This window comes from Gekko japonicus, unplaced genomic scaffold (genome assembly GCF_001447785.1).
Source record: "Gekko japonicus isolate JY-2015 unplaced genomic scaffold, Gekko_japonicus_V1.1 scaffold3673, whole genome shotgun sequence".
Taxonomy (NCBI): Eukaryota; Metazoa; Chordata; class Lepidosauria; order Squamata; family Gekkonidae; genus Gekko; species Gekko japonicus.
The window spans coordinates 104,782-115,530 of NW_015166542.1; the positions used below are offsets into that span (position 1 = coordinate 104,782).

The 10,749-nt window shown below is 54.9% G+C and overlaps 2 protein-coding genes across 2 annotated transcripts in view; one reads left to right on the plus strand and one right to left on the minus strand.

The window, feature by feature from the left end:
• ZSWIM1 (zinc finger, SWIM-type containing 1) overlaps nucleotides 1-4,200 on the plus strand; it is a 4,451-nt gene extending 251 nt beyond the window's left edge. The window contains exon 2 of the mRNA XM_015412325.1: nucleotides 2,119-4,200. Coding sequence (XP_015267811.1) covers nucleotides 2,262-3,791 — 1,530 coding nt within the window. The 5' untranslated portion in view covers nucleotides 2,119-2,261 and the 3' untranslated portion in view covers nucleotides 3,792-4,200. The remainder of the gene's footprint in view (nucleotides 1-2,118) is intronic.
• Nucleotides 4,201-6,141: 1,941 nt separating this feature from the next.
• SPATA25 (spermatogenesis associated 25) lies at nucleotides 6,142-7,329 on the minus strand. The gene is made up of 2 exons (XM_015412321.1): nucleotides 7,265-7,329; nucleotides 6,142-6,823 (listed from the first exon to the last, which is right to left on the minus strand). Exons 1-2 carry the CDS (start codon nucleotides 7,327-7,329, stop codon nucleotides 6,142-6,144), a joined length of 747 nt encoding a protein of 248 aa, XP_015267807.1.
• Between the last annotated feature and the right edge of the window lie 3,420 nt (nucleotides 7,330-10,749).

Here is a 10,749-nt window from a genome sequence, read left to right on the forward strand (position 1 = left end):
GGGTCGAGATAGCTGCGTCTTCCTGCATCAGCCAGGCCGGGCGAGCCCCCGGAGTCTTGTGCCGGGTTTCCCACGGGCAGGGAGTAAGGTTGCCAGCTCCAGGGTGGGAAATTCCTGGAGATCCGAAGGTGGAGGCGGGGGGACGGGGAGGGTACAACGCCACAGAATCCGCTTTCCAGAGTGGCCCTTTCTGGGGATCACAGGAGGTCTCCCGCCACCACCTGGAGGTTACTATAAACACTCAGGGGTCATTTCGTAGAAAAAGAGGTGCAGGAGCTCATTAGCACGACTCATTTGCATATGCCACACCCCCTGACGTCGCTGGAAGTGTGTCAGAAGGCAACACCCACCACTCAGGCTCCACTGGACTGTTTGGGATTGCTAGCTATTGGGGTGGGGGGGGAACGTGCAGATCTGTCCTCACAGAGGAGGGAGAGCTTGTACCTGAATAAAACTTGGTCTTAAAGGTGCCACTGGACTGTTTTGGATTGCTAGCTACTGGGGGTGGGGGGGAACGTGCAGATCTGCCCTGGCAGAGGAGGGAGAGCTTGTACCTGAATAAAACCTGGTCTTAAAGGTGCCACTGGACTGTTGTTGGGGTTTTTTTTAGGGGGGGGTGCTCTGCAGCTTACCTGGCTGCTTCTTGCTCTGACTGAGGGCTGCTGGTAGCAGGGGCTTGTTGCATGCGCTCGCCCCCTGGGCTCTTTACTGTTGGAGCTCCGCTCCTGTGCGTTCCTGAAGGAAATGACTCCTGCAAAACCTGAGGGTCTCACAGTGTTAGGAAGATATGCAAAAGTATATAGCACTGTGTATAAGAGATGTATGTTCAAGGTAAATCAATGTTGTGCTTTTTATATTTTTTGCCTATTTTTCTGTGTTATTATATAAATATTGTTATTGATATTGTTATTATATAAATAGTGTTATCGATGCAATGAACATGAAATTAAGCCAACTCCGGAGCATGATGAAAGGCAGGAGGGCCTGGCGTGATGTGGTCCATGGGGTCGCGAAGAGTCGGACTTGACTGCGATGTAACAACAACAACAACATATAAATATTGGCATCAAATATTATCAAAAACAGGTTTCACCCAAACAAAACATCAAAGTTTGGGTGAAACCTATTTTTGATTGTATTTGATACCAATATTTATATAATGATATAGAAAAATAAAAAAATTAAAAGCACAACATTGATTTACCCGGAACATACATCTGTTGTACACAGTGCTGTATACTTTTGCATAACCACCTGGAGGTTGGCAACCCCAATAGGCCTCTCCCTCCTGATATTTCATGGCACACTCGTAGGCGGAATCATTCAAAGCATAGCTGCATAGCTGTTGCAATGCGCCGGTGGGAGAAGCACAGATGAGGGCAACCAAAAGGGTTAAGGGCTTGAGGCACCTTTTCTATGAGGAGGAGCCGAAGTGGCTGGGAATTGTCAGTCGAGAAAAAAGATGGCTTGGCTAAGGGCGGGGGAGGGACGTGATAGAGGTTTATAAAACCATGCATGGGGTGAAGAAAGTAGATAGAAGGAGCTTTTCTCTCTCCCTCTTCCACCCCCTCCCCCCCATATTGGGGCACCCAGTCAAATTGCTGGGCAGACAGTACGCTGGACCACTGATCTGATCCAGCAAGCTCTTCTTGTGTTCTTATGCGCTGTCAAGTTGCTGCTGATTTATGGTGACCCCAGCAAAGGGCTTTCAAGGCAAGCGATTAAGCAGAAGGCGGTTTGCCCCCGCCTTCCTCTGCAGAGCCTTCCTTGGTGGTCTCCCTCACAAGTCCCAGCCCTGCTTAGCTTTCGAGATCTGATGAGTTCAGGCTGTACCTCACAGGGTGTCTGTTGTGGGGAGGGGAAGGGAAAGGAGTTTGTCAGCCGCTCTGATACTCCCTCGGGTAGTGAAGGGCCATGGGGTATAAATCCAATCTCTTCCTCTTCTACCATGCTGCCTTCTCTTCTGTTACGTTTTTCCGTTGCCTTTAAAACACACATCTGTCACAAGGGGTCACAGGTTCTCAAAACTGTGCTTTGTGGGACAAGTTGGTTTATGAACTAGATGGCTTTTTGCATAAATAGCCTGGTGTGTCTGAAGTCATGTTTCTGCCCCTCTAGGCCCTTCAGCCTGAAATAACCGGCATCAATAATAATGTGAGACTAGCGGCAGAAACACAAACTCTTTAGCCAGCTGGCATCAACGGGGAAGGACTTTCCGAAGCAGTGGTTCACGGCACAAAGGCACAGAGTCCTGGCACACCATGGCCCTGGACACTGTGAAGGAGCTGCTGAGCATGGACTGTGGCTCGCTGGTCGCTTATCAGCTGGACAAGTACTCCCACCTCGAGTCCATCAGCTTCCAGACCATGCTGATGAGGGAGGTCTTCTTAAACAACCCGGAGGTGGTGCTTGTTCACCGAATCCACAACCCTTGGGGCAAGGCTCTCTACGTGTTCATGGTGGACAAGCCCTTCCTGAAGCTTGAGGGAGAGATAACCAAAGTCGTCCACTTTGCCGTCCCAGCCAAAGAATCGGCACAAGGCCTGGCTCACATGTACCGCACCTTCAAGGCATTCAACCCCGAGTGGAAGCAGATCAAGACGTTCCTGATCGATCCATGCTCCCGGCTGCTGACGAAGCTTTCTAAAGCGTTCCCCTCTGCGGACGTCCAGCTGTCCGTCTTCCACATCTGCAAACATTTGCAGCAGAAGATCCGCCACATCTGCCTGGAGTTCCACACCAGGCGACTGCTCCTGAGTGTCCTGAGGAATGCCATGTGCGCTCCCAGCGAAAGCAACCTGAAGAAGATGCACGCCATCTTGAGTGACTTTGTGAAACCGAATCTGCTGCCCCAGCTGCACACCAACTGGCTGCTCAACGAAAAGATCTGGTCCCTGCACCGCTGGCGCACCTGGGAGGAGTGCAGCCAGTATTTCAAAGACCTGGAGATGGTCACGCGCAGTTTAAGCCAAATCTTTTGCGTGGGCGCCTCCCTGGAGTCCTGCATCACCAACATCGCCAAGCACTACCAGAAGAAGGCTCTGAAGTGCTCCTGGGAGGCCGTGCCAGGCCAGGCCGCCCTGGTCAGCCAGAACGTCTCATCCCTGCCAAACCTGGTGGTTCTCACCCCCCCTCCTCCAAACGCCCCGAGGCCTCTGCTCCCTCGGGACCCCGCTGAGGCAGCCCCCCAGAGTTCCCTGGTGGCAAGGCAGGAGGCTTCTACCAGAGACGCCGTGTGCGAGCCGGAGGCGATGATCCCGGACGAAGAAACCTCTGAGTCTCTCCGCCAGTCCCTGAGCGACATCTTCACAGAGCCCGCCGCCAGGCTCTGCCTGAATGAACTTGCTGTGGTCCAGAGTTCTCAGTGTTTGATGGGGAGCAGCGCCGACACCATCAGCATACAGATCCTGGAAGACGCTCAGATGGTGAGCCACAGGGGCCTCAACAGCTGCACCTGCCACTTCAGCCGGACCTTCCGGCTGCCCTGCAGGCACGGCGTGGCGGTCCTGAACTCCGAGGGGAAGGAGCTGGAGCCGGAGAGGGTCCCCGAGCAGTGGCGCAAAGGGCGCAGCGCCGCCCAGCCGGGGCAGGGAAGCACCGAGGATCTCCTGGAAGTCCTGAGGAGTTCGTGGGACGCCTCTTTGGATAAGTACCTGGCCGTCTCGTTCCTGACCGAGGAGATCAGCCGGCTGCTGAGCCAGTGTAGCAGCGAGGAGTTTGACCGTCGGTACAGCACTCTGCGGGAGCTGGCGGACAGCTGGATTGGGCCTTACGTGCAGGTGAAGTTGTGACCAGGCCCCTTGCTGCCTAGGGACCGTTGCCCGGACGTGACTCTCCCCAGAAACGCTGGGCGCCGGTAAATTGCCGGTGGGGCTCTTCCCCCTTTTTGTGAGGGGCCGAGAACACACCTGCATTCACTTGCTCTCTCGGAAACCGGGAGCCCTCCAGGAGAGGCCCAAGGGATGCCTGATGGGAGCCGGGATCTGCATATTCAGGCCGTCTCAAATCCCGCCCCCTTGGGGATCCCCAGAGGCGATTGCACCAACAGAGTTCTTGGGGAGAGGGTGGCTTGGTGCTTCTCTGCCCCCTTTCCTCCTCTCCCCCCATCCCACCCCTGTTGTTGTGGATGGAGATCCTCTGGGGCCCACAGGGGCAGCCCTGTCTCTGCTGAAACTCAAGGTCGCTAATAAACGGATCTTTCCCGTCTGTCAATTCTTGATCTCTCAATTATCACCCACGTTCCAGTTATGGAAGTGGGTGGAGCATCTCTGCAAACCGGTCAAGTGGGAGCAGTTTAACAGGTTCCGAGTCGCCTTTCCCAGGCAGGCAGCCAATTTCCGGGTCACAGGAGCGATCAGTTGGTGTGTCGGGCAGAAGCTGGGAGAAAGGCCACCCCAGGACAAAGCCCCTCTGTACTCGAGGAGACCTCCTGCGGCCTTAACAAACACGGGCAGAGATGGGGGGAGGGCATCGGGGGTGGGGCTGTGGCTCCGTGATAGAGCATCCGCTTGGTTCAGTCCTCAGCATCTCCTGAAAGGCTCAGGTAGCAGGTGGCATGAAAGACCCGGAGAGCTGCTGTCAGTCTGAGCAGACAATACCGACCTTGCTGGGCTCATGGCCCAAGTCAAGAGAAGGCAGCTTTGTGTGTACGCGTGGGTGTGATTGGAAGGGGAGGCGCACCTTCCATTCAGTCCCAAACACCGGACTGTGACAGGCCCCCCCTTGCCTGGGCTCTCCTGACGGGGAGGGGTAAGCAGTGCTAAGTGTAAGTGTCAGGTGATGCACATTGGGACAAAACATGCCCAGCCTCAAGTCTAGGCTGATGGGGTCTGAACTTGCTGAGACTGGGTGGGGGGGGGGGATCTGGGGGTTGTAGTGGATAGAAGAAGAGGAGGAGGAGGAGGTTGGATTTATACCCTGCCCTTCACTCAGAGTCTCAGAGTGGCTTACAAACTCCTTTCCCTTCCCCTCCCCACAACAGACACCCTGTGAGGTGGGTGGGGCTGAGAGAACTCTGACAGAAACTGCTCTTTTTCAAGGACAGGTGTGCCAGAGCTTGTGACTGACCCAAGGTCACATCAGAAGGTGCAAGTGGAGGGTAGGGCTGAGAGAGCTCTCTCGAGAACTGTCCTTGAGAGAACAGCTCTGAAGGAACTATGGCTTGCCCAAGGTCATCCAGCAGGTGCAAGTGGAGGAGTGGGGAATCAAACCCGGTGCTCCCAGATTAGAGTCCCCACCCTTAACCACGACACCAAACTGGTCCTGCCATTGGCAGTGTCAACCCAGGGTCCTGCAGAGGTGAAAAAGGCAAACTCTGTGTTAAGGATGATTAGGAAAGAGATTGAGAATAAAACGGCTGATGTAGTTTCCCTGTGGATCGGCCTCATTTGGGATACTGTGTACAGTTCTGGCCTCTGTATCTCCCAAGGGACCTTTTGCAGAGCTGGGGAAAGTGGCAGAGGAGGGGATTGGAGCCCCTTCCCCGTGAGGAAAGGCTGAGGAGTCTCTGGGACTCCTCAGTTGAGTAAAGAGATGACTCAGGGGGGACGTAACAGAGGTTTATAAAGTGAAGCGCGGGGCGGAGAGAGTGGACCAAGAGAACTATTTCTCCCTCTCCCAAAATACTAGCACTGAAGGGCACCCAATGAAACTGTTGGGCAGTAGGTTGAGGATGGACCAAAGGAAATACAACTTTACACAGAGGGTGATTAAAATGTGCAATTCACAATGTGATGGCCCTGGAAATAAACAGCTTTCAAAGGGGATGAGGGAGACTTCTCTTCCATGACTCTATCAGTGGTCACTCGCCTTGACTGCGGAGAACCTCCACGTTCAGAGGCATAATCCTCTGAATCCAGGAGCCAACCTCCGGGGAAGGCCTCTCTGCCCTGCTGTTGTTGGCCCTCCAGAGGGGCTGGTCGGGGCCACGGTGTGAGGCAGGAGGCGGGTGTGACCCAGCAGCAGGGCTCTTCGGAGGTCCTTCACGCTGGCTGCGACTGGCTCCGGTGGCGGGGGAGCGTCGTCTGGCCATGCGGTCAAGAAGCGAGTCAGAGAGAGAGGGTGGTTTGGGAAAGCCCTTTTATGTCCCTTTTCCGCCCTGCGCATCAGAGGGCACAGCCCCCTCCCCCCTCCCCTTCCCTGTCACTTCTCCAGCTGGGCTAGGAAGAGGCTTCTGCCGCCGGCCTCCGCTGCTGCTGCTGCTGGTCTCCCTTGCCGGAAAGGCCACCGGGAGGCCACTTGGCTAGGCCGCGGGCTCCCCGCCATGAAGTCCCGGGCGGCCAGGATCAGGTCCTCCTCGCGCACGCCCGGCACCGGCACCGTGGGGATGCCGGCGATCATCATGGCCAGCGTCAGGATGCAGATGTTGGGGGGCGGGCAGAGCGCCGGCGGCGAAGCCCCTCCCTCGGGGTCGAGTGGCGCCGACATCCAGACGAGGCCGCTGGGCAGGAAGCCCCACCACCGGGCCAGCGGGGGGTCTCCCCTGGGGCTGGCGTTGTCCTTCACCTGCTGGCCGAGAGGGTGCGGCGCTGCCGGGGGGAGGCACAGGCAGCCCCTGCCTGCCTGCCCAGCGGGACCCAGGTGGGGGGGCCTCCTGGAGGACCCCCGCGGGACCCCCTGGTGGGGGGCGCCGGGAGACAGGCAGACCCCCCTGCAAGGCGGCTGGAGGTCCGGCTCGGGAAGCAGCGGGGCGGTGCTCCCCTGGGGGGGAGGCCCCCTCCCGGCTGGCGGCTTCCTCCTGAACAGCCCCGGAGCAGAGACCCCCCCAGCCGAGGGGGCAGCAGCGGACAGTCTGGGCGGGCCGCCGGGTGCCAGCTTGAGCTCTCTGCCGGGGGGGGGGACACGTTCTCAGGGGAGCCAAGAGTGCCGGGTGTCGCCCTCCCTCGCCCACGCCTCTCCTGGCTGAGTAAACCTCTTGCTCAAGCCGGAGCTGTCACCTGCATTCCACAGGCTCCCACTTTCTCACCCCGCCTCAGGAGCTTGCAGGAGGTGTAGGAGAGAGAGCCTGCCGGTGGAGTCCAGGATTAGCAGGTGGCAGATGCTGGGCCCTTCCCCTTTAAGGCACACAGGGCCGGCCTGAGGGTTTTTTGCACCCTAGGCGGGGCTACCTTCTGGTGCCCCCCCGCGCACCCAATTATGGGGTTGCCTACCTCCAGGCAGAGCCTGGAGAGAAGGAAGTCCTACTTCTCTCCCCCTTTAGGCGAGCGAGGAGGCGGCGGCAAGGTTTCCGGGCACCCAAACCAAAACACCCCACATTTGGATTTACAAAAGCCGACCCCAGGCGGAGGGGGAAGGCAAGGTGGCCTTGCGCTCCCCTTTCGCGCCCCCCATGCCACGTGGCTGGGAGCAGCAATAGCACACGGGCTTTTGGCGGGGGGGAGGCACAGTTCGGCACCCCATCCAGGGCCCAGCGCTCTAGGTGAATGCCTAGTTCGCCTAGTGGGTGAGCCGGCCCTGGAGGCACACGAAATGCGGGAGGAGAGGCAAGGCCCACAGGCCAACTCACAAGGAGGGACTCGGGCTAGAAGCGGCCTGCCCAGAACCAGGAGAAAGCAAAGGCCTCTGCTCCTGGCCAGGGGTGAACCAGGGTGGCAGAGTGCCAGGCAGAGCTTTCCATCCCACCTGGAGTGATTCCATCCCTCTAAGCTGAGTGAGTGTGAGCTAGCTCATAGTTGTTGAGCCTCTGGCTCACACGTTTTTGTCCTCACTCGGGAAGGAGGGCTCCAGAGCAAACTCATGTATCCAGCAGCCAAGTGGCTCGCTCACCACTTTCATGCCAGGAGCTCACAAAGCAGCATTTTTGCTGACAAGACTCCACAGCTTAGAGGGAGCATTGAGACCCTCAGTCCCCCGTGGTCGCTGCGACCCTCCCAACAGTATCTCTTCTGCGGGCATTTTGGCTCTCTGCCCTTTTCGGCCTTAGCCCTTTTTTTGTGGCTTTCAAAGTGTTTTACATTTTATTTTCAATACATTAGCATATGAGGGAGCCACAGGGTGCCTTCTGGGGTGGGGGAGTGACCCAGCAAATAAAAAGGTACATAACCTTTGGACCCGTCCACACTCTTTGTGCCACACTCTTCTCTTCTTCCTCTCACTTTTATGCTCTGTTCCTCCCAGGAGCTTCGGGCTGCGTCATGTGACGCTTTCCCTCATTTTGTGGTCACAACAACCCTGTGAGGTGGGCCGGGCCGAGAGGAAGCAACTGGCTCAAAGTCATACCCAGCTGAGCAATGTTTTAAACACAGGTTTCGCTCAGCCTAGATGGATATTACAGCCCCCACACCATACTGGGTCTCTCTCGACCTGACCTACCTCACAGGGTTGTTGTGAGAATACCGTGGGGAGGGAAGAACCATGGACACCACCCTGAGCTCCCGAGAAGAAGGGAGGGAAGGAGGTTCTTTTCCCCAGATCGGTCCGGGTGTGAGTTGGGGCTCCTCTGCCTTTCTGGTATCTGGTGCCGGGAAGAGGCCTCGTGGTACTTCCGGTGCTGAAACAGGACCTGATCCTGCACTTCCTGTACACCGAGGACTCCCCACTTTCTGCTGACCCGGATGCTCTTAGCAGCACGTGGCCGCCTGTCGGCATGTTTGAGGGCAGTTGCCCACCGGGCTGCCGTCCTGCGCAAAATACCGGGGGCAAAGAGAACAGAAGCGTTACCTCGACAGGGAGGTGGGAGGAAGGTGGAGGACGCTTCCCCCCTCCCGTGCTCGTCCATGGCAGCAGTGGGGCCGGGCCAGTGCCGCTGCCTCTGCGCTGGGCCTGCCCTGAGCTCCCTCCATTCTAGAACTGGTGTCACAGGGCTCGGCCCTTACCTCACACAGAGCCACTGTGCAGCCACCGCTTGCCCCTCTGCCCCGGACGGCGGCGGGCTTGTGCTGCTCCAAAGAGGAGGCACCACTTCCCCCCCCCCGAGGTGGGGGTGGGACGAAGGCCCAGGCCTGCCTGTTCCCAGGGGCTTGTCAAAAAAGCCAGAGAAGGGGTCACACTGTGGAGATTCATCCCAAGAAACAAAAAAACACTGTGATAAAATTAACAATGACACGTTTAATAATTCTGTGAGCATCCATTTGTGAAGCTATTAATCTGACAATATAGTTAGAGAATTCTGAGATAAGCAAAGCAAAGTCCAACATAATCATATCCTCAATATAGCTATATAAGTATATATGTATAAATCAAAAGTGTATGTATCATATAGGCGTTTACTTTGCAGTGTTAATGTCATACACCTTTAAGAGAGAAGTATAACAACATGGTCTAGATTTGACAGAGTGCCTGAAGAACGATGGACAGAGGTTCGTCACATTGTACAGGAGGCAGCAATCACCACCATCCCAAAGAAAAAGAAATGCAAGAAAGCAAAGTGGCTGTCTGATGAAACTTTACAAATAGCAGAGGAAAGAAGGAAAGCGAAAGGCAAAGGTGAAAAGGAAAGATTTACCCAACTGAATGCAGATTTCCAGAGAACAGCAAGGAGAGATAAGGAGGCCTTCCTGAATGAACAGTGCAAAGTAATAGAGGAAAACAATAGAATGGGAAGGACTAGAGATCTCTTCAAGAAAATTGGAGAAATCAAGGGAGCGTTCCATGCAAAGATGGCCATGATAAAGGACAAAAACGGTAGGGACCTAACAGAAGCAGAAGAGATTAGGAAAAGATGGCAAGAATACACAGAAGAACTATACAAGAAAGACCTCAATGTCCTTGACAAACACGACGGTATAATCACTGACCTTGAGCCAGACATCCTGGAATGTGAAGTGAAATGGGCCTTAGAAAGCATTGCTAACAACAAAGCTAGTGGAGGTGATGGTATTCCAGCTGAACTATTCAAAGTCTTAGAAGATGATGCTGTTAAAGTGCTGCACTCCATTTGCCAGCAAATTTGGAAAACGCAACAGTGGCCACAGGATTGGAAAAGATCAGTATACATTCCAATCCCAAAGAAGGGCAACGCCAAGGAATGTTCAAACTATCGCACAATTGCACTCATATCACACGCTAGCAAGGTCATGCTCAAGATCCTACAAGCTAGGCTTCAACAGTACGTGGATAGAGAACTACCAGAAGTACAAGCGGGGTTTCGAAGAGGTAGAGGAACTAGAGATCAAATTGCCAACATTCGCTGGATTATGGAGAAAGCAAGAGAGTACCAGAAAAACATCTACTTCTGCTTCATTGACTATGCTAAAGCCTTTGACTGTGTGGATCACAACAAACTATGGCAGGTCCTTAAAGAGATGGGAGTACCAGACCACCTCACATGTCTCTTGAGAAACCTGTATAAGGGCCAAGAAGCGACAGTTAGAACCGGATACGGAACAACTGATTGGTTCAGCATAGGAAAAGGAGTACGACAAGGATGTATACTGTCACCTTGCTTATTTAATATATATGCAGAGTACATCATGCGAAATGCTGGCCTGGATGAATCACAAGCGGGAATTAAGATTGCTGGGGAAAAGATCAACAACCTCAGATATGCAGATGATACCACTCTAATGGCTGAAAGTGAAAAGGATCTAAAGAGCCTCTTGCTCAGAGTAAAAGAGGAGAGCGCAAAAGTGGGCTTGAAGCTCAACATCAAAAAAACTAAGATCATGGCATCCGGCCCCATCACTCCTTGGCAAATAGAAGGGGAAGTCGTGGAAGTAGTGACAGACTTCACGTTCCTGGGATCCCAGATCACCGCAGACTGTGACTGCAGCCATGAAATTAAAAGACGCCTGCTCCTTGGGAGGAAAGCGA